The sequence below is a fragment of the Etheostoma cragini genome, chromosome 4, assembly GCF_013103735.1.
Source record: "Etheostoma cragini isolate CJK2018 chromosome 4, CSU_Ecrag_1.0, whole genome shotgun sequence".
NCBI lineage: Eukaryota > Metazoa > Chordata > Actinopteri > Perciformes > Percidae > Etheostoma > Etheostoma cragini.
The window spans coordinates 20,697,599-20,721,095 of NC_048410.1; the positions used below are offsets into that span (position 1 = coordinate 20,697,599).

Sequence of the window (23,497 nt, forward strand, 5' to 3'; positions counted from 1 at the left end):
TTGTTCAATTGTGTTTATTTTTTGCAGGATGAGACCAGACAAATGACAAAAAAACATTGGATGAACATGGTCGAATGCTTCCCCGGTCTTTGTGTGCTGCACCACAAATAACTCGTCCGTTTACATCATGATCTGGAAAAGAGAAGACACAAACAATGATTACACATCATATGCAACTGAAATGCCATACTAGCATTCACATACTGATGAGTTTTTTTGATAGCTAGTGTTACTACATATGATAGTAATACATATTCCTAATGCCACAAAAGCTATGTCTGTACTAGCATTCATATACTGATGAGTTTTTTTTGATAGCTAGTGTTATTACACATAATGGTAATACATATCCCTAATACTGACAGAGTCCATCCATTCGATGTAGGCGGAGACACGGGTGAAGACGGTGGGCTTCTTGGGCGCGTTACATCCCAAACCAGACACGAAGCTGGCAATACCATGGACGTAGTATTTTCCGTTAACAAGGCAGTTCAGAGGGCCGCCAGAGTCACCCTGAGAGGAACGAGAGAGAGTGCTTCTTCAGATTTGTGGACATAATGATTCAGTTGTGGATATAAAATATAAATGTTGCCGTAGTATTTTTTATTGGAGGGTTAAATTGTGCATTTTCTTTCTCCTCACTGTGTTTCTTAATGTTTTCCATCAACTTAATCACGCCACAAGTTAAAAACAAAGCTAGCAACTTTTCCAAAATATGTATTAATGTCGGAGGAGACTCACATTGCATCCAGACTCTGCACCACCACCACCACACACCATGCTGGTCTTGACGGTGCTGCCCCACCACGCTGGGCTGCTGCAGGTCTGGTGGTCAACCAGAGGAAGGTAGGCCTGTTTCAGCTGGGCAGACAGGCTGCCACCAGCTTGACAAGGTAATATTGGAAAAAGGTAAGATACATTGATCTCACAGAAAAGCATTAAAACTGACTGGATCATGCAATCGACTTACTGGAAGTACGTCCCCATCCGGTAATGTAGCAGAGGTTGTTGTTGGGCAGAATCTCTTGGGAGGGAGGCAGAGAGCCCAGCTGTACGTAGGAGTTCAGGGTGGCCAGAGAGGACAAACGCAGCAGGGCAATGTCGAACCTGAGGTAGAGATCCATGGATCACACAGGAGGAAGCAAAACTAACTTTGTAAAGATCCTACACTCCTTGGGGAGCACGCACCAGTATCACTTCTCTAAGGTTACGTTCTTACCCCATCCCAGAACACACTTTATTTGGGGAAAATAGAGAAATGGATTTCATTCAAAAAATTATAAATTACTCAAATATGCAGGTCGAAGATCCTTAAAACTGTATCAATGCAAGAAAAAATACAATCCTCACCCAGAAGACACTCTGTTGGAGTCCCATCTGGGGTGGATATAAACATTGCTGACTGTCATGATCTGCTCTCTGCCACTGTTGATGTTGAGGTCATGTTCACCGAGAATGACACGCCACGTCCTACTGCTGCGATATTTCAACAACAAAAAAAATCAAAGAGAAACACGATATTGTTTACAATCAAGGATTTTATTTGTGGCTTAAATTATGCAATTGCAAGTCAGAGTTACCCAATAAATTCTTATTACAGTAAACTGAATAAATACATATAAACTAAAGGTCAAAATAGGCCATTTAATGACTCCTGGTTTTCTTTAATTCTTTGTTTAGAGGCATTTCTTTCTTTCTGCTAAAATAAATGAATGCCATTGGTATGTGACAGTTATAAATGAGGCTGTTAGAGGTTTTCTCATGCTGGTGACATTTGGAAAACACTGAAATAAATCATACATCTGTACTGGGATAAGAGTAAGTCAAAGTAATTACAAAACGTACACAAATGCACCCAATACTCACACAGCCAAAGGATACTATGTATATGCATATGCTCGAGGGAATCATTGTGTTACCTGTCCACACAGTGAGCAGCAGTCATGACCCAGCCTCTCTCAATCAGGGTCCCTCCACATGTGTGGTAGTAGCTGCTGCCAGATTTGTACTGAAGAGAAATCTAAGGGGGGAGAAAACAACAGATTTATCTATAAAACAAGTGTAATTTGTGAATCCAATATAGTGACTCTATTATAAGTCCCCAAACATCATTTCATTTTCTCCTGAAACAGTGCATTTAGTTTTTGTGTTAGAGTGGATTACCTGCCAGGGCCAGGAGTTGGGACTGGCCACCTCACCTCCAACAACTCTTTCAAAGCTGTCCTCCAGGTACCTGGGCTGGGGCCCCAGCTCAGCCAGCACTGGTTAAAAACATAATAACAGAGGGTACAATTTATACATGTTGGCTTTCCACCCACAGAAAGTGGAAGAGAAATTTGGGCAGTAATGTAGGTAATACCGGTAGAGCAGATTATGTAGAGCTCCTGTATGTTTACTAAACTGAAAAAATAAGTGACTGACTGGATGACAGAAATTGTGACTGACTGATGGTGAATGAGACAGAAAGAGATCGCTGTGTGTGCTGTCATTTTCTTACCCAGGGCTGCGAGACTTGTCAACAATAGAAACCTGAGCATGTCTGCAGTGTGTCGTAACGTTTCTGCAAGGAACGAATGCTTTTCTCCTTCTTTTATACTTCAACCCAACCTTCATTCTGGAAAAGTGTGGTTGTTCTTGTGACAAAAAAACAGGTAAGCAGCTGTGTTCTGTCTCACATGATGTTATCACAGTCGGTTTCCACACACAAATATATCACTGCAGGGCATGAGTCAGGGTAATTTAAAGGTTTGATCATTTCAACCACATCTATTTTTGGTGCTAGTTATGGAAATCTACAAAAAAGAAATTTGGCCTCAAGGGGAGAAGTTACATCTTAGTCTCACCAGTTTTCGAAAATGGAATTTCAGTCTTTTTATGTATGCATTTACAAAGAGTTAATTCTTGTATATATGTTGTTCGATTTGTAGTGGCATACATCTAAGGTACTATACTTGTTGAAATGGAGAAAAAATTGATCTTGTTAATATGACATTTTATGCACCGTTCAGTGACTTACGCTGAGTAACTGTGGATGTATTTGTCTGTTACTTAGCGTAACTAAGCGATGTTTCAAGCACCAAGGAAACTTTTCACTCTAAAAACCTAAAACATTTTTTAAATCTAAATCTAACAATGGTGATCTTGGAAAATAAATTAGGACTATATCCTTTACTTTTCCTAAAACAGAATGTTCTGTGTGTGTGTTTTAGGAAATATTTTAAAACTCAGAAATGTTTAGAAAAGTTCAAACTCAAGTAAGTCATGTTGAAGGACTGAATAAATAAAGGGTGGAGGGTTATTCACTTTCAGTCTAGACCAAATGGACTGTGTATATTCAGTTCCTGCATATTGACTGGAGGACTTTTCCTAGCATTTTCTCTCTTATTACTTAATAGCAAGAAGTATAAGATACCAAACCAATGCAACTGTTTATGAAATGGAATTTCTTCTCATGTTTTTACAATTACACTTCGAGATGTTTTTCAGTCACTATCATTTTATTTATAAGATACAGAGCAGTTGCTGATTTGGGACACGTGTCAAATTCACATATCATTTGTCTGTACACAGGATACCATAGCAATCTGAAAACAGGACAGTGTCACAGCCAAACACAAGATGGGGCTGAAGACTTACAAACACACACAATCTCTACTTTCACCTGTATTTCACAGGAGGTGAAACAGAGAAGACACAGATCTGTTGCAACACCCAAATCTTAATGAAATGTCTATTGTAAATACAGATTTTAGTGTAATACTAAACTGAGATTACAATCATTTGAAGAAAGAGTCAAAATCTACATCCCTAACTGGAAATATATAAATCTAGTGTGAGAACTGAGATGTAGGCTAAATGAGAACATTTCTCTCTTCTGACTTCTATGACATTGGACAGGTGTACCATGCATGGATTACTTGATGATTTCTTTTCCACAGAACTTCTTGAGGTAAAATAGATTAATACTTTTTAAAAGCAACTTGCTAGCAAGTGGTCACGTCTCCAACAATAGGTTTCTGGACAATGGGAAGGCCTCTGATGTGTCTGTCTTTTATAAAGCAGTCCTAATTAGACAGAAAGTCATTAAAAGTGCATGGATTCCGTAATATTGCCTTATCAGGCTATTAAAGAGATAGCTGCGCAGACTGGTAATGGAGCTGGCCCCTTGACACACATGGTAAAGGTCCTAATGCTGCAACACCTCCTGATCAGCAGTGGCTGCACACTTTTGCTATTTTCTCACAGAGCGTCTTCATCCCCTCCGAACTCCTCGTGTATCCTTCTGCCAGCCCAATCTTTTCTTGCAGAGGCATAAATCTAATGGGGAGATCAAAGACAGGAAGTGCTGGGGATGTGTTAATTAAAGATGTTTGCTCTTGATACAGCTTCCCCTCGTTAATGAATAGTCAATTTGGTTCCCATAAAGATGTCTCGCATACATGGACAGGAAATTGAGGTTCCCAAAAATATTAATGGGATGCACTGATTGGGTCTGTGATAGATTGCCATGCAGGGTTATCGCAAAGTAAGTGTTGATTATGCCAATGTGACACTATTTGAAAAGCTCAAACTGTTGCCATCGCAAAGCCAAAAGATTGAAACCCCATTAAAATTAGAAACTACTAATACTGTTAGTACACAGTTATTCATTCCCGCCTATTTTGTTAATAGTGCTGCCATTTGACGCCAGAAAAACTAGCTGTAAACACAACATTCACATATGCCCAGACATGTTTCAAATATATCCTTAAGCTACAAATGTTTTGATTTGTAGAGTGCTATTTCTACAGGCCTTAGATCAACAGTGGTCTTAGTTCAACAAAAAGGAAATTTTGATGGGGCCAGCTGTTTCTCATAAGGCCTTTGCATTGTTTTTTCGGTCACTTACAAAACAATCCATTCTTTCTTTCTTCATGGAGTCCTGGATTCCCAAAGAAAACAACTCATATCCTAAAACATGTAACAGGCCTTTGTGTCCATAGCCCTCTCTTGCTTTTAATGAGCATTTGTACTGTTCACCAAACAAACTTTTCAAATAATAATAAATAACAGGGGAGGTTGAGTAGTACAGCCATCAACAATTTCAACACCAGAGAAAGATGACAAAAGAACAAAAAGGCAATAAAGACATTTGGATTTTAACATTAGGACAAGAATCTCATTGAAATGTAGGGACGAAATGTCGGGAAATTAATCTCCTTCTGATCTATTAGTGTAACACTGCTACTTCTGCTTATATCTGTTTGTGGCTTTGGTGTTGGTTGTCACTAAAATACTTTATAATGTGTGAGATTTTGCGTCTCTTAATGACTGCCTACCATGGCACTAATCAACACACACTCTACTCTATACATGCCTGCTGGGTGACAGCAGCAAAACTTATCCACTGGTCTGTTGGGAACCTTTAATTGCAATTATACATGTCCTTCAACACTCTGTTTTAGCCTCTCTCCATATATCTCGAAACAAAGGTGCCATATAGGCTGTGGGGCTGATGTGGTTTGTTGGGGGCAGGGACAAGGTGGTGCAGCAGCGCATTCGATGATCTGCTGTAGCTACGAGTGCCTGATTGATCCTGTGGAGTACTGTTGATACATCACCGTCCTCCTGGTGCTGCTTTCACCTCTAGCTGCGTATGTGTTTCCTCTCGCTTGTTCCCCCTCTGCCCTGGTCTCAGCTGCCGCCGTGCTGCCGGGTCCTGGCCCTTGGCTGCAGCAGCGATAGGGTCTACTGGAGTGGAAAAGGAGGCTGCTGCTTCTGGATTCCCCTACTGAGTAACACAGGGGAGAGGACAGGGATTAAAAACTGACATTCCATGTGCTGTCATCCTTGCCACAAGGTGTGTGTTGGGCCATTCAGGAGGGTCTTCATGATCAGACACTAACTTGGACTACTAACTTGGACTACAAATGATAATTAAACTTGAAAAAACAGGAAGAAATCACCGAACCCAACAACAACCAGATGAAAATAGCTTTAATATGAACTGTGTATGGAATGTTTAAATAAGTGATTAAAATAAAAGCTGTCTGCATGTTAATATCAGTGTTAAATGGACATCTAATTAAAAAAACTTACAGTACAGCAGTGACGGGAGCTTGTGCAGCTGTTTTGTAAAGCATGTTTTTATTGCATGCACACTTATGCTTGTCAGTGGCTGTCAACATAATTATTCCCTAAGGGAAAAGAGAGAAAATATCTAACGTCAATTAGCACAGTTTAACAGAGAAAGCGTCAGTTTGAATAAGTGTGTTGTGATAACAATAACTAGTTAATTTATAGCCCAATGTGTCACTGCACAACTTGAATTCTTTCACATCACTAACAAGTTTTCTTCATAATACGATAAACCGTCAGAGGTAACATACAGTATGAGTCATACATGTTACAGTTATGATTGCATGTGGGAAAATTATGCTCTTTGATGTCTAAAGATGATTTGAGTTTAAAAACACAGTTTTGGAATTTAACAAACTTCGTATTTCCAAATCTATTCTGTATTCCGTCAATTGCTTTTCTTTACCACTGACGATTGGAACTACAGAGAGACACAGAGTGCAATCTCCAAACTTCACTGGTCTGTGCAATGTTACTTTCACTTATTTCCTTAAATGCTTTTAAATCCAGATTGAGAGAACCTGAAATGACCTGTTTACATTGTAAATGTTTTTAACGGTCTGTGTTATATAACTTTTATAAATGTAATTGATTGTGTTTTGCGTCTTGGCCAGGACTCCCTTGAAAAATATGTTTTTAATCTCAACGGGACTTTCCTGGTTAAGTAAAGGTTAAATAAAATAAAAAATGTATAACTACTTTCTGCACAATGAGGGAAAGTTAGGGAGAGTAGACAATTAACTCAGAATGGTGAGTGTATGGATGGTCACAATGTTGTTCTTGCTCCTGTATAGAAACTCAAAAAGACATGATCACCCCTTTCATGACTAAAAGGTTTTATTATGGGGTGCCCGGGTAGCTCGCCTGTTTGAGCGTGCTCCCCATGTACAGAGTCTCAGGCTTGATGCAGCGGCCCTTTGCTGCATGTCGTTGCCTCTCTCTCCCCCCTTTCAAGACTTCCCAGCTATCCAATCAAATACAGGCCTAAAATACCCAAAAATAATCTTAAAAACAAAACATGATTCATTCTCAGACTTTTGCATTTCAAAGATTTAGATTTATATTAAGACATAAAGCGAGGCTGTGTTACACCCTAGCCTACAGTGAACTAAACTTGTTGGTGCAAGATAAAAAGGGTTTTCTTAATTTCTCCTTGCGTGGTACACACCAATATTTCATCTGGTTTCACACCAAAAAGGTGCTGATCCATTCTTAAGAGTAGTGGAGGGCTTTACTCAGCTCTCACCTTTATTTCATGCTGTCCTACAGAGCTAAAAAAATGAGTTTAAAACTATTGATTGGGGCCTATGTGGCCGGCCAGCTGCTTGGTAAATCATAAAAAGGGAATCTCAACATGTCTATATCAAGTATATGCCTTAAGTCTCGTTCAGAATTGTCTTGGAGCAAAAAAACTGTCTCCTTAGTAATTGTGTTGAAAACGTTCTATGGCATTTCACATGTGCGATTTTAACACCGTACTTAAAAATCCTGCATTTCAATATTCATTCACAATAAGTATCCCTATAAGCACTTTCAGTGGTCAGCTATAAAAAGTAATTGCTGGCGATTTAATTTTCAATTATCCTGTCAATGAAAACGAATTCCTTTTGTGTCATATTATAGACTAGGTGCCCATTTTGCTAAGCTCATATCTCATACAGGCAGAGGCACGATACCATTTACTTTTGCCTTTCTCTCAACTACAGCAGAATACTGTGCAGCAGACCACCAATGAAATAAGAGACAGAGACAATGAGGGGATGTGGGCGGGTTAAATTGGAGCTGGAATGTGAATATTTAGTTAGCTGTCAATGAAAAGAAGTCATTAGGATTCATTCCTACATAAGGCTAATTTAAATGTTCTTTCGCACTCCACATGAGAGTAGAAGTCTGTGTGCAAAGGACCGAGGTGGAGGTCCCATGCTGTGGCGTTATGGGGCTTCAGCTGTGGACAACAGCCAATCACTCAAAAACAGTGTAGGAGTTACATAAGTCATTACCAAATATGCAGCGATTGGCAGTGATTCTCAGCAGCTTGTTTAGCTCATGAAAAATATAAAGAAGTAATTTGATCATTAGCTTTTTTTAAATATAAAAAGCCTAAATGTAGCTGTGTTGTTCTGGACATCATTGGTAAAAGAGGATCTGCCTGCAAGCTAACATGCTTCTCCATAGCTAAAACATTTCACTGGTTTTGCCTGGTGCCTAGATTTGTTAAACTGTCAACACAGTAAGTGGAAATTAAGTGGAAAATTCCTGCATAACCAGCTCTCCAAATATCTCATGGCATTCATCATAGATCGAGGCCGAGGCTATAAGTGCACAAAGTTGTAGATTAGGATTCAAAAACTTTTTTTTCTAGTGGAGAAGAATCAATCTTGCAGTGGAAAGACCTGATGCTGTATGGACCTGGAGACACTGAGGAGTTACCCGTGTTCAAACACAATCAACCACTTTAAGAGGGGTAGAAATTAGGGATGCCCCAAATCCAGGATTTGGTTTGGGATTTGGCCGAATATTGGGTTACAATTTCTGCCAAACCTTAGAATTTTCGTAATGACACCACTGTTGATTACGGGAAGGTGTGTACGTAGGTGGACCGCTCAATGCAGTAGGCTGTGAGAAAGTAAAAATGGAACTTAGGAGCCGGAAGTGTTGTTAGACTTTCTGTCAAAGCTACAGGTTCAATTTGCAATACAGTTTTGTCTTGTGGTGGTAAGGACCCTAAACAATATACAATATCGCCGCTGTTAAAACATTTTGCGTTTACATCGTTTACGTGGTGTGATGTAAAACTTGTGTTAACCAGACAGTGCCTCTCCCGGGCTATCAGCTGTTCTCTCTGTAAATAAGTCTCCGTACGGTTGGAGCAGAGCAACCGTATGGCCAGCTGCTGCTTTTTAGCTAACGTTAGCTTTCTAATTTCACCTACCCAAAATGCCTTCATCATACACTGGTTAGCGAAAATTTGCCAAACAAAATTGTCGCTCATCTGGCCATAGTGATGTGCTTTCCCACAATGTAAAAATAGCGTGTAAATTCAATATTAAGTTCAATATTACATGGAACTTATTTTAGTCTGTGGACATTCATTATTGTGTTTACTTTTTAATGGACTGGTGATGGGAGTAGGATATGGTATTCAGATGCGGCAGAATCTTAACCAGTGGATTCGGTATTTGGCCGAACCCCAAAAATCTGGATTCGGAGCATCCCTAGTGGAAACAGCAGTGATGAAATGACATTACCTTCTGTCTCACAAATTTCATTCCACCATGTCCATCTGTGCCAGGCAGACACTAATATCAAAGTGCCTTAAGATAGAATGGTTAGGGCTTTTAGCAATTTTAACACTTAGTCACAAAATTGAAAATCAAAACGAGAATGACTATTTCAAAAACACTCTGCTGGCAATTTCCTTATTTAGCAATTGCCGATTGCATGAAGGATTGTAAACTTCCTGCTGAGCAAAAGCCTGGTATGATTAGCTTTTGGGTTCAATCAGGAACAGATAATGGTTTACAAGGCCAGGAAAGTTGAGAAGCATTACCCTTGCAAAGTTGCACATGCCTCAGTACAACATCACTTCACACAAAGGTGAAGGTATCTTGGTCTTCTCTCAAGGCTTTACAAATTCCGAAGATGCTGATAAAGGCGTCCTTGACTGATCCTTGACGATCATTGCCCAGTAGGCTAGTATGCATTTGTCTGGACTGGAACCTGCAGATAGATTTTATGATCTAAAGACCATCTGTCTATGAAGACCTTGTCTGTCACCTCCTGATGATGTCATCCTCTGGCCCAGCACCAAGACAAGAGTTGCTAGGAAGCTGGTTCAGGTGTGGGCTGGAAACAGGCTCAAATCAACAGGGTCAAGAGCCTTTTGCTCCGTCTGTGTCCTGCTCGCCCAATGATAACTAAAGAGACTTGTCAATGGGACCCCTAAGTGTATTCCTATTCCCTGCCAGCTCCCACTGAGTTTGTTGGCACACTACGTAGCCTTGGCCAAAGTAAAAGCCAATCTGCATGGAGTGAGATGACAGGAAAGGAGGACACAAGAGAGAAGAGAGGGGAGGAAAGATTGGATAATGTGCATGTGTGTTTACTCTCACCACAAGTGTTTTCCAAATGAAATATTAAAGAAGACTCAACCTCAAAAAGAGTTATGGAGATGAACCTCTTGTTCCATACATATGTATGGAAACTGGTATATATATATATATGCGGATTGGTATAGAAGCAGTTTGCATAGTTTAACAGTTAACACTTATCAGTTAGCTGACATGTATTGATAAGAAAGTAATGACCCAAAACCCATTGTCGTTAGCACTGCACAGACAGTATGTTTACACTGACAATGGTGGCAGATTTACAACTCTGGTAGATATACAATACAACTCCAAACTTAGAATAGCAGTCATTTAGCAGGTTTTCAGTAGGAATATCTGACTTTTCATATGATTTATCGGCTGAAAGGAAGACTATTGCCAGTGACAGTACACCCAACACATGGGCCTGCCAATAACTGGGCTTTATTTAGAGCTTGACAACTTATTTAGGGTTCACAAACAGCAATGGGTGACCGTGATAAAGATTAAAGTATCTTTATGGTCCCTTCCTGGGAAATTGGTTTGCAGCCAGGATTGATACAAAAAACACAAAACAACAATCAGGACATAGTTTTCAGAGTGGTTGTTCCGGGTCCTGGTCTTTTCTGTGAAATTTGCAATCTAGACACAACAGTTAAATACCATCTACTAGAGGTGTGACGAGATCTTGCGAGATTAAATGTGACGAGATTTCTGGTTAAGGTCAAAAGTATCTTGTGATATCAGTACAAGTACAAGTGCAGAGCAGCCTTAATATTAGCGTAGAAAATCCCACGGCCGTTCTCCAAAGTGGACACTGAGTTTATTTTTGCAGAGCGATAGTTGAAGAAAAAAAGCTGCCTCTAAAACCCTTTCTTAGCCGAGACACGTGCGTGCAGTTCACTGTGGTGTTGTCTTGCGCAAACCACTCTGTTAAAATGAGTTGGGAAGCGGACAGCAAAACCTTACTTTACTTTTAATGATATTAAACTAAGAGAAATGTTCTCCCTTTGTCCTATAATGGTCATACTAGAGTAGCCTACTTCCTTGTTTAGTGCTGCTATTAATAAAATGCAGAAGAGAAAGAGCATACTTTATGTCTTCACAAAAATCATCTGTTAAATGTTTGATGGTAATTTATTTGTGCTTTAGAACATAATCAATGTGAAACACTATTCAAATAAGCTTTATTTCTGTCTGTCTACTGTAAAATGACAAATTCAAGTAAAAAACATTTTTTCTCCACGGTCTTGACTGCTGCCAGAAACACTTATGTTGTAACCTTCTCTGAGTGTAGAGACTATCTCTCCACCATACATATGGAATAAGTAACAGTGCCAGTCATTTGAGTTGATGACAAAACCTTTTAGTGCTCAGTTTTCATTTGGTGACTTTCAATTGATTAAAAGACTATTTTTCCAGTCTTAGGCTGAATCCCATTTTTCCATCTTACCCCTTCTTCTAACCTTACCTTCTTTTCACCCCTAGCCCTACCACTCGGTTTCGAGGGACAAGGGCTAAAGGTGAAAACATGCCCCTATGAAATGAGACAGTATTTCAACTTAAACAAACTTCCAAGATGCTGTCTGCAGTGTGTGTATGTGAATTGCGTGAGTTTTGACAACAGTGTCATACGTATGTATATATATTTCTTTTATGTTCTTTTGTGGTGGTGGTGCAGATGCAGATGTTCTTATGTGTGTAGGCTACTACTTAGGTCTGTTTGCAGTAAATATTTTGTACACACTGCGTGTAGTGATGTATATCTGTTTCAGTTATCACTGTTTTGAACGAAATTGATATTCAGAAACACTTTTTGTTAACAAAAATGTCTTTATTTAAAAATATTTTATCACAGAGGCATTATCAACTATTAGAAGCTGTCACACATAAAAAGCACTCAAAAATATGTAAAACTCAAAAAAAGACACAAACAAACAAAACTACAGCTATTCTGAAATTCCAGACCAGTCTGTCCTGTATCATAACCAACAACAATGCACAGGTGCATGAACAAGAATTGATTCCAAATGATTACAATAGAGCAGATAAAAACGCTATTCAATCTGTTTTTTGAATATTAAAGGTGTTCTAAGCGATATCACGTGTTGTAGGCTAAAACATTTGTTGTCACATCCAGCTCCATCTCTTCCCTCTCCGCGAGCTGTCTGTCCCCAGAACACACTGTAAAAAGCGCGTAGACAGCCCAGGGTCTACAAATGGCAACAAAAACACCTGCACCACGAAGCATACACACACAGGGTTCCAGCCAATAACCCACAAGAAGGATTTAGGGGTGGGGAGTTAGTATGCGGAAGCAAAGAAGGGCGGGATGAGGAGGAGGGAGGGGCAAGCTAGTCTCGTTTTGGTTGAAAATACTTTGAACGTCAACAAGAAGTAACGTCACCCAACCTTGCTTAGAGCACCTTTAAAAATTGCCTTTTTTTGGTTGCAAAACAATGACTGGACAATCACTGTTCACTCTTTATTTCAATCTCTTTTTTTTTATACCGTATATTGTGTTATAGGGACCTGTGTTGGCAATAAAAAGTTTATTATTTCATACTTCAAGCTAAAATCAATTAAACTTTTCGACGGCTAATGTGCACCATGTGCAAAGAAGGCCTACTGACGTCATTGTTTTCAACTGCAGCAATATAAGAAAAAAACAAAGAGCACAGACACAGGGAACTTTTAATGTGTATGCTTTTTATATTCCTGTGTCTGTGTGGAAGCGCATACTAAGGGCTAGCTGTCGTTAATGCATTTTCTTCCCTTTTTGTTCCCAGTGCCTCTCTCTGCTTTGTGAAAACATCCCTCTTCCCCCCCAACACTCGTCTCTTGCATTTAAATTCCAGTAACTGGTTTTCTCAACCAACCAAAATTGGAAGAAAAAAGGGCCTGCATTACTCCTGTTTTTATTCCTAGGAGACTTAAAGCATGTTTTAGGAAATTTTGTTTTTTATACAGCCACATATCAATCTTGTCAAATAAATATATCTAGCTATGACTGTAATAAATGCATACTGCAGAGATACTCCTACTTGAGCACAAGGAGGGATTGTGCATGAACAGCGGTTATATTTTCATACTGATAATCTCTTAGTATAAAGTAATTTTCCATTCATGGAAGAGAAGAAGTGCTGCCAATAAATTAGACTTTTATTTTCAACGTCTGAGCTTTCAAAACGTTTTGTAAAATAAAGACCCACTTTCATGGAGCCATTACATGGAAATATATTCATAAGCAGGCCTGGACAGCGTCAAAGTCGAGGCAGAGCTGTCCCAAAGAGCCACCTGCAAAGAAAGCTGCACCGGAAAAACAACTTTGTTAGAGAGGCCTATTCATCCAGGTACCTCTGAAGAGTATTACGCTATCATATTCTACAGAATAATGTAATTGGTATGAAAAGGGCTGCACAATAAATCGAATTTTAATCACGATCACGATTTTGACTTCCCACGATCAAATTTGCGTGATCGAGCGATTTTTTTAAAATGCGTTGATTGATAGAACGCTCCGTTTTTTTTTTGCATAGCGCATCTACCGCTCCATAAACCACTGTCTGCTCATGAGCCCGTCAGTTGTTCCCTGCATCGCACAGCTTAGTTTCTAGATGTAGACAGTCACGGAGGACAGAGTAACTGGAAGAAAATTCAACATATAGCAGTTGTTTATACGGCGGTCTCAAGGTTTACCAGTTTACCAGTAAACGCAACATTTTGTCCTGACTGTGTCAGACAACAGCAGTGAGCAGTGCTAGCTAGTCGGTGGCGGTGCTAGTTAGCTTCTGTTAGCTCACAGGCTCTAGGGCGCACCGGTGCACATAATGTCCTTGCATCCGCTGCAATGTTGTTATATGGATATGGTTTAATTTTGCGTTACATGACCCATTTCGTCTGTAAAGCCGTGCCTGTGTTTGGATCTCTCCTTTGCTCTCTCTCCATACTCTCTGCGCAGCCCTGCCACACAGCGCCGCTGGTCCACACTTCTGACATTTGTCTACAATTTAAATTGTTATTAACACAGCTGTATATTGTTAAATATCAGGGGCGAACCTGTATTTATAAACAGTGTTTCCGCGGGTAACTCCTGGGCCAGAGATGTGACCGATGGCCAGAATATCATAGGTCATAAAAATGGAGCGCAGTGACGTTTCATACACACGACGTGTTAATCTGCCGTTCAACCCGTGCTGGACCCGTTCATAATGAGTCACTCGTTTGTTTTGGTTAAAATCAACAAATAGTCGTGAAAATGATCATGATCACAATATTGATCAAAATAATCGTGATTATCATTTTGGTCATAATCGTGCCGCCCTAGGTAGAAGTATCCTCTCAGTAAGCTACTCCACTATCATTGTAGCACCTACAAACAAAGCATGATAAAAGCTTAATTTAGGTAAGCTTACCTCTCAGCACCTATCCAATTGTACCTCAGTCATTTGATAGCTACTGTAATTTCAAACCCATGTGTGCCGTACAATGTCTACCCAGAATTCACATCACCTCACTGGAACAGAGCATGGCTCATCTTCCCAGCACTGCTGATCAATATAAGATTCCGGCTTTATAGATGACTGCCACATTGTCACAGTCAATGCTATGGCAAATGGAAATTATGGACGCATTATGAACAATTTCATGGGTGAACTCCCCTCGCCTCTTGGCAATATGGTTTCTATGACAGATTTGGCACTGGCAGTCTTGCGACACATCAGCCTTATTGCCTGTGTTTGGCTGACTCACTCACTCTGACATATTTGGATGTTCCATTCAGTGAACTACAGAGAATTGGTCAGAAGAGAAAATAGATTTGTTTAGCGACTTGTGTACAACTGTGTGTTTGCATGCACTTGTGTATGCAAACATGTGTGTGAATGTGTATGTGTTACATGTGCATGTGTGTACACAATATGTATGCAGGCACTACTGTATATGTGTGCATACACAAGTATGCATATGCGTATGTGTGTTTGGGTATTTGTAGGAAAATATACCCTTGCACCTACAAACAAACCGTATGTGTTGAGTTTCTGTGTACAATACAATTTGTGCATTTGTGTACTAATATGTATGTGAATGTGAGTGTCTTAAGAGGTGTGTGTAAGTCGCACTTATGAGTAGTTTTACAGTATGGTGCGTATTGAACCTAAAGCAGTAACAATATTTATTTGTGAACTTTAAAAGCTGTTAGTTATCTTCTGGGAGCAGTTTGTTTTTCTTCCAGGAAGCGGACACCTCAGTGTTAAAATACCCTTTTTATCATTTACATTCCTGTCTCTTAACAATCTGTCACTACACTGAATCAATGGTTACAGTTATGAATTTACTCCAAGATATGACACAGAACGAGGGCTGGGTGATTTGGAGAAAATCAATCATATTACGATATTCTTGACCAAATACATCCATGTTGATATTGCCACGACATTGTTAACAAGTAGTTGACAAAATATTTTCACAATAAGATTTAAGATAAATGATCACCGATAATGTGGATGAAATGTCTAAGTGGGTAAAGGTAAATAATAAAATAGCTATAAGTATAGGTTCAGAAATTTAAATCACTTTACTGAAATGTAACTTTTAAAACCAGGAAAATACAAGACTTACATCATATTACATTTCCATGATGATATCTAGCCTCATATATCGATGTTGATGCAATATGAATATATTGGCCAGCCCTACACAGAACTCCGCATTTTTTGTTAAAAAAATGGCTGATGTTGTGGGAGCTTTTGTAAAAAAATGTTTAAAAAAGTTGCGATTTTCAAGGAAACTTTGTTTTGGGGAGAATAAAATTACTCTTGGCTGACTTTTCGTAGGGCCTTACCAAAACAATTCAGGAGTCTGCAAATGGAAGATATGAAAATGGCTGGTGGATTTAAGACAAAAAATAATAATGTATTGTACGAATCAAATATGAGCCAACGAGCGTAGCTATCCTCAATTTAGGTCATCCTGTAGTCTCATCTCTGGTTTTTCCTGTGTTTGTGTGTGTGTGTGTGTGCAAGTCAGTCGTGGGGGAAACTCAGCAGCCCTGACGCTGCAGAGAGCCATAAAACTTACAGCGTACATTGATGTGAAAATGCATACAGGTTGGCAGGACGGTCTGAAATGTTTTGCACCGTCTTTCGCTGTACGTATTGTTTGTTAATGTGAGATGTTCCAAGTCAAGAATATGATCACGTACGTGTGACGTCAACCCGATCTCACTGTAGCTTCGTCATAGGCTCTCTGAGTCACACAGATACAAAGTCTGGCACGTGGGACAGTTGGGATTTGTTGAAGTTGCGGGAAACTCAGGTTACTGGTCAAATTTGTATATATATACACACATATATACATAAATACACATATATATGTGTATTATGCCTTTATATATAATTATATATTTGTATTTAATAATATTGTTTTAAAACATCGCCACTAGGGACCGCTGTCGCCACCACCGGTAAGTCATCACATTACATTTGCGAGGGGAGCTAACTATAAGATATCTTCAATTACATCCTAACGATTTGTCGCTAACGTTAGCTACTACGTCAAATCCTTTGGGAGCTATGCTAGCTAGCCAATGTGCCAACAGTTAGCTCGGCAGCTAAAGTATATTTCCTTTTTATGTTAAGTAGTTATACAATCTACTAGCTCCATTTATTCAATGGCCGAATCATGTGGCTGAGCCCACCAATTCCCCCGTAACGTTAGCTAATGAAATAGTTTGACGCCACAGCTACGTACATAGCTAGCTAGGTTCTCGGAGATGCTGCCAGACTGCTGGAGAATGGAAAGGAAAACTTTGTTTGCTTAGCCGTGAATGAGACATTAAGAAGTGTTAATGAGTCTCCACACTGCTCGGAAGCAGCAATTCAGCGGGGCTCAGTAGACGGAGCCCCAAGGCGATGCTACTTTCAAATCTTGCTAGCTTTTCAACATTGCCACCATAACAGTTGCTGCTTAACTTGGCACTGCATGGCACTTATTAGCTTTAGCTAGCTAGATAAGTAGTGCCTTTAAAAACAGGTAAATTAACTGACTTTAAATCTCCCATAAATGATAAGGTAATGTTTTTTCACTGTAGCCTACTGCTTTAAAAAAAAAAAGTAAAATAAAACTTAAGTTTTATTTTACATGCGTAAAAGTACTTTTTTTTGGCTTATCAAACAGTTAACGTTAAGCTAACATTAGCTCAGGAAACGGGCAGTGGTGAAGGCAATGAAACTTTTTAGTCATAATCATCACTGCTGAAATTGTAGGCTCCTCGCTTCTGGGTTAAACACATCGCTGAAGTGACACCAACGTTGAGCTTCATCAGCTGGGGTAAACCACAGAGCCTAGCATCCTATCCTTGCTCTCTCCTGTTGGGGGCGAATTTAATTGATCCCATCAAACCGCGACCACCCCTGAGGTGGATTCCCCTTAATTCATAACGCTGTGCATTTCGGGCCGTAATTGCATCTCTTTGCCCGGGTCGGCATACACATACTGTATGTTTTTTTTCCTCCCGAACACTGTAAATCAAGGATAAACCTGCCGGAATCCAAGTGAAACCGGAGTAAGTAGGCTATTTCCTGCATTGTTGTGGAAGCAGCTCGGAGGAGGGAATGGATGCAAGCGAGCAGAGGCGCACCGAGGGAGCTTTCTGACAGACCCCGCTCCTCTGTGATGCAGTTGTTAATGCTGGCTGTGAAAAAACCCTGAACACCCCGACGACTGCTTTTAAAACGCTAACGGGCGAGAAATCGGCGGCTATTTGTTTTTTTTATTGTGCACGTGTTGGGTTCGTATACGAAGAGCTGGGAAAGCCATGTAGTCATGTAGGCTACTCTGCCGTACACAGAGAATGAATATAGCGCCGCTATGATTTTCTCTATCAGATTTCCCTGTTTTTCTCGCAGATTCATGTGATCTGTTTTTTGCAGACCTGTCCGGTGCTTTTGCTTTTTTATTTTGAGCGTGTAAGCCAAATATCAACTCGGTAATATCACAGAAGTATGCAAGGAGCGTTGGCATCTATCCATGCGCGCTCCACACCGGGCTATTTATGATGGAACTGTGACCCCAGCCCAGGTACTGCACATGCTTTCCCCGTCAATACTTTCTTCGAGTTTTTTCATCTAAGGACTCGGTATTTTGAGGATATATTGGGTAAAATGCTCTGAATGTCGGGGTATTTTGCCGGCTGTCAGTGACGCAACATCTCACACAGGCTGCATGAGAAATGCATGCGTAGAAGGGCGTGAACTTGCAGCCACTATCTTTCACATTAATAAAGCGTCTGTTTACATGTAAAGCCAGCTTCTTTCGTTTGCAATCCCATAGCCTTCATTCATCTAAACTCATCCCGGGGACCTAATGGCTCTCAAAACGGACTCGGAGGACATGGACTACAAGGAGCCGGCTCCTATTGAAGATTTCGCCAGCAGGTCCACGCTGCATGGCATCTCGCACATGTTCACTTATGAGCGGATGTGTATCAAGCGCATCCTGTGGATTTTGTTCTTCTTGAGCTCCGTGGGTATGTTGGTGATGGTGTGTGTGGACCGGGTGCAGTATTACTTCCAGTACCCCCATGTCACCAAGCTGGACGAGCTGGCGGCTTCCACGATGGTGTTCCCCTCTGTCACCTTCTGCAACCTCAACTCCTTCCGCTTCAGCCGGGTGACGCGCAACGACCTGTACCACGCTGGGGAGCTCCTGGCCATGCTCAACGGCAGGTGTGTGTGTGTGTTTGTGTCTGTGTGAGAGAGAGAGAGAGAGAGAGAGAGAGAGAGAGAGAGAGAGAGAGAGAGAGAGAGTCCCTATCTCATTCCCATGTACTTTACCTTTAGGGCTGCTTGTTGCCTACAGACTCCCAAAAAGACACACTTTCTGCCTCAAAGATAAGGTTTGGAGGAGGATTTAGTTGTTGATTTAGGATTTGATCACTTCCACTGCTTATCATGAGAACAATCACAAGATTGAAACATTTAGTTGAAACTGCATATTTTCAAGTTGAGTACACATTTTACTGCAGTCGGTTAAAAACTGAACCATTCTTTATTTCAATAAAATGAATTGAGAACCATTAAATCACTAAATCCCTCAATCCATTGACTAAATACCAAAACTCCATAGATTTTCTGTAAAGGGAAGTGCTGATGCTTTACTTTGTAGGCCGAGCAGTTTAAATCCACAAGGTACTAGTGAAACGTTGGACTTCTATAAAAATTTAGTTTTGAGTTTTCAGTAGCCTTGTGGAAATGATGACCTTAGTTTTACTTTGATGTCGAAATTTTCTGAGGTGAAAGCTTACATACATGTGGAAGTGAAAAGCAGTGTTTTAACACCTGTCTCATTGGTTGTCGCTGTTAGGCCACCTGGAGATGTTAAAACAACATGGACAGAGCATGCAAAACCTTTTAAGGCTCTCAGTGAAAATGAACTTGGACTGACCTTAGCCTGAGGTAATTCAGAAAAAAGGGTACAGAATAAATTTGTTTCTAAAAAGCTGTAAAAAGGCTCAGCATCATAGTTTGTTATTTAATAATGTAATGACAATGCAGATCTAGTCAGCTGAAATCCACACTGCACATAAGCCGCTGTATTTATGAAACTGTATGCAACAACATGAAATACACCCCAACTATCAGCACCTAAGCCGTTTTGGGCACCACATAAGCTGAATGAATGTAGAGCTGCAAATATTAATCAATTTATTATTCATTAATTAGTTGTCAACTATTACATTTATTGCCAACTATTTTGATAATTGATTCATCGGCTTGAGTCATTTTCTTATGAAAGCAATTCTCTGATTCCAGCTTTTTTATTTTAAATGTGAATCTTTTCTAGTTTCTTCACTCCTCTATGACAGTAAAGTGAATATTTTTAAGTTGTGAACAAAACAAGACATTTGAGGACGTCTTCTTAGGATTTATAAAACACTTATTGACATTTCCACCATTTTCTGAAACAACTAATCAATTAAACAAGAAAATAGTTTGGGATTAATCAACAATGAAAATAATCGTTAGTTGCAGCCCTAATGAATGGTTAAGGAATGTGAGCATCAAAACTCACTACATACCGTTCTCAGATCTAATTGTTGTAGTTGGTCCCCAGTGGACTTCTTTTGGAGTAAAATGTATTTCATTTCATCTTATTTCATCTATATCATCTGCTCCAGCTTTTCAAATGTTTTAGACAAATATGGTAAAAACCTAATGGTCCAAAATGATGCAAAATTGTTATTTGTTAACTAAAAAACCTAACATTTTATTAAGGGAGGATCCCTAAACCCAAACTGACAATATATGCACTTAACCTCTTTCACAAACCTGCGCAACTGTACTGCACTGTTCCATATTTGATAATTAAAAAAATGAACACAGTGAGAAGGAACACATTTTTATCACAGATCATGTGAATCCCCTAGAAAACAGATAATGGATGAGTAGTTTCTGAGTGGTTAATATAAGATGATGAAAGAGAAAATGCCGCTGGTGCAATTCCTTGCCTCATCATTTTACACTTCATGTGATACGAATATCTCAATATTGGATAAGCAGACAAGTAGATTTTTAAATCCCATGCTGACAAAGTGTGGAGAGACGTGTGTGTGTGTGATTCACTCTGCCTTCCCCTCCCTGTACACTTGTTGCTTTCTGCTCTGCTTTGATCATTTAGTCTTTCGGCAGCCATGACAAGCACACCGTTGACTGTTGAAACTTTTGACTTTAAATTTCTTCACTTTTTCTGTTCAGTACCACCCAGCTAATTCTGATCACGTTTACCAGTGCATTACAGGTAACCTCTATAGCTATCCTTGACTCTGTATTCACAGCTGTAGCAGTACAATTCACACAAGCACAGTTAGTGCAAAAATAAAAGATCTACTACATACAAACATGTCTAAATAAAATCTTGGAATACATTAGTCAGTGTATTTTTAGCATATTGATCCACACAGCTCTGCAGCCAAAGGCACAGTTGGATAGCCTACCTCTGTGGTACATGCTAGAATGACTTAAATCCAATTATCTGTTTTCATACTGAATATCATTGCCCTGTGACCTCTATATACATCCTTATTACAAGTGATAACCTTACAGGAAAGCAATAGATTCCGTTGCTCGGGGCTGCAGTACTAGTGCTGTGTTTGGTTTAAATTTCAACCAGTGTGCCTGCATCCTACGCGGATGTGTTTCTTCATCTTTGTACTGTCAGCTGTAATGCCAGACCACTTAAATATCAACACAGGCTTCTTATTTTTTAACAGTGCAAAATAAGCCAGCCTTCTTGTATGAAGTGAGATGCACCTGAAGAAATAAGGGCAAAAACAATAAATAAACAAGAGAGGAAGCAGAAAATTAAAGCTGTGGCTTTGCTCCAAATGACTTTGGAACGAGCTGACTTCAGATGGAGAGAGGGGACTCCAAGTAGAGGCAATTAACTTGTGTCTCGTAAGCTGTGTGATGAACAAGTCTTTATCCCTGTGTAATTAGCGCTGTTTGTTAAGCTACAGAGTTGTCCTGCTGATTAACACTCTCACATTTCTCTCACAGTTTCTTGCCACCACTGTTCCATTTGGCCTTGGCAGATACCCCCCTTACTTTTTGCCCACTCAGGGATCGGTACTTTATGTGCCATTTTCTTTAAATATGGCATGGGAAGCTTTGTTAGTAGGCCTTACTCTAACAGTCTCACAGCTGTAAAGTACTAAGTAGAAAAGGTACTGCTGCCCGTTTATTGGGTGACTTTGAAGGTAAAAACTATGTCATTGATAACAACTTGAATCTAACGTTTCAATAAAAAATCTTCCGGTTTTCTTGTAGACAATGCTTTTAAACAGTGATTGGGTGAATAACGTGCCAGTGGTAAGCTTTTTCATATCAGGCAACAAGCTGTGGGTTTTGTCAGAAAATGGCAGAAGAAAGACAAAGTGTTGAGCAACTGCTGGTGGAAGTATCAGGCAGTATACTCCCTTGCAGTGTTGCCACGCTGTCTTAGATGCTGTAAGTTTATAACTGAACTACTAGTACCAGCACTTTAACTTACTCCACTCCGTCAGGCTCTGTCCCAAAAAAAAACACTTACTCGTGTTCTTGCAGTTTGAAGTCACACTCGGCAGTGCAGAGTAAATTGCTCAATTTTGTTTTTACTACATCGCAAGGGCAATTATATGATAATTAACAAGAGAAAGGTCATTTTGGAAAAAGGTGTGGGTTGTGAGAAGTATGCTGCCCAAACGTGTTGGATCAGCTCATGAGAGTCAGAGAAGCGAGTCTTCTGCTTACACAGTTGAGCTTGCAAACATGCTCCTAATTCGCATAAGCAGTGTTGCAAAATGTAGCGCTTGATAATTTTGGCCATGTTATCCGTCTCAGCAAGATCATAGGCCCTAATCAGGATTGTACTGGTGTAAAAAGTGCTTAGGAGAGGACATGGGGAGGCCAGATCATTATATTGAACATACAAAACCACAGAGTTGCTTTTAAAGCAGTTTTTCAAGTGTGGGTTCATTTGCATTTATATTGTGATTGTTTATTAGGGAATATTATCACTGGGGACACATAGGCAATTTAGTTTTTAGGTCAAGGTTGTTAAAAGATTTAATTCAATTCATCATTGCAAGGCGTTGCATGTTATTACTGTATTTTGCGTCTTTAGTGTGTTTGTCTGATTTGTTTAGGTTCGCTTCGCCAGTCTGTAGCACTATTACATTTCTTTGATCTCATCTAAAGTGGCATAATAACTGTGTCATCCTTAAGATGTGATCATTAAAACTCTGCTACCAGGAATAATTGCGGGTATTTATTTTCAAGGACACTGCACAAACAATCCCATCGTCTGTCTTGTATGAGTTCAATTAGTGCTAATTGGATAATTACCTGAGATTATATCAAGATGTGTTCATTGTTGTGTCACACCAATGTAATACAATGGAAGTATGGACTGCTATGAAGAAAGGTTCTTTTGTTCAGTTTTTTTTCTTCTTTTTTTTTTTTACTGAGGGTGTAAAGTCCCGAGGGAGTACAGTTTTGTGTCCATAGTCTCACTGTTGAAGTTCAGTCTTAAAGTCAGTGGTTGCTAGTGTGTACTCACTCCTCTGAGTGAGGTGGTAAAGCGATGCAGATGCCTCTTCATTCGTTTTAGTCCCCGCAAGAAAATTAAAGTGCTTGTGGCCCATAATCCAATTTAGTCACTCCCGCCCCTACGCAGTGAGTTTGCTGTGATTGCTTTAGGGAGCAGTGGCAGGGCAATATTAAAAATCTACCCATATTATTGTGATTGTATGCGCT

At 39.8% G+C, this 23,497-nt stretch overlaps 2 protein-coding genes across 2 annotated transcripts in view; one reads left to right on the top strand and one right to left on the bottom strand.

Moving 5' to 3' along the window:
- LOC117943473 (elastase-1-like) lies at positions 1-2,705 on the bottom strand. The gene is made up of 8 exons (XM_034869631.1): positions 2,498-2,705; positions 2,164-2,261; positions 1,920-2,020; positions 1,351-1,476; positions 971-1,107; positions 742-884; positions 364-513; positions 1-132 (listed from the first exon to the last, which is right to left on the bottom strand). Exons 1-8 carry the CDS (start codon positions 2,535-2,537, stop codon positions 121-123), a joined length of 807 nt encoding a protein of 268 aa, XP_034725522.1. The 5' UTR covers positions 2,538-2,705; the 3' UTR covers positions 1-120.
- Positions 2,706-17,514: 14,809 nt separating this feature from the next.
- asic1b (acid-sensing (proton-gated) ion channel 1b) overlaps positions 17,515-23,497 on the top strand; it is a 160,823-nt gene continuing 154,840 nt past the window's right edge. Inside the window, exons 1-2 of the mRNA XM_034869617.1 lie at positions 17,515-18,284; positions 18,537-18,931. Of these exons, the coding sequence (XP_034725508.1) occupies positions 18,570-18,931 (362 nt within the window). The 5' untranslated portion in view covers positions 17,515-18,284; positions 18,537-18,569. The remainder of the gene's footprint in view (positions 18,285-18,536; positions 18,932-23,497) is intronic.

Bases quoted from the DNA above. Each gene is read 5' to 3' on its own strand.
- LOC117943473 (XM_034869631.1), bottom strand. From the start codon at position 2,537: ATGCTCAGGTTTCTATTGTTGACAAGTCTCGCAGCCCTGG. The intron at 2,262-2,497 runs GTAAGAAAATGA...GTTTTTAACCAG, and splicing joins GACAAGTCTCGCAGCCCTGG to TGCTGGCTGAGCTGGGGCCC. The intron at 1,477-1,919 runs GTAACACAATGA...GAAATATCGCAG, and splicing joins GCTGCTCACTGTGTGGACAG to CAGTAGGACGTGGCGTGTCA.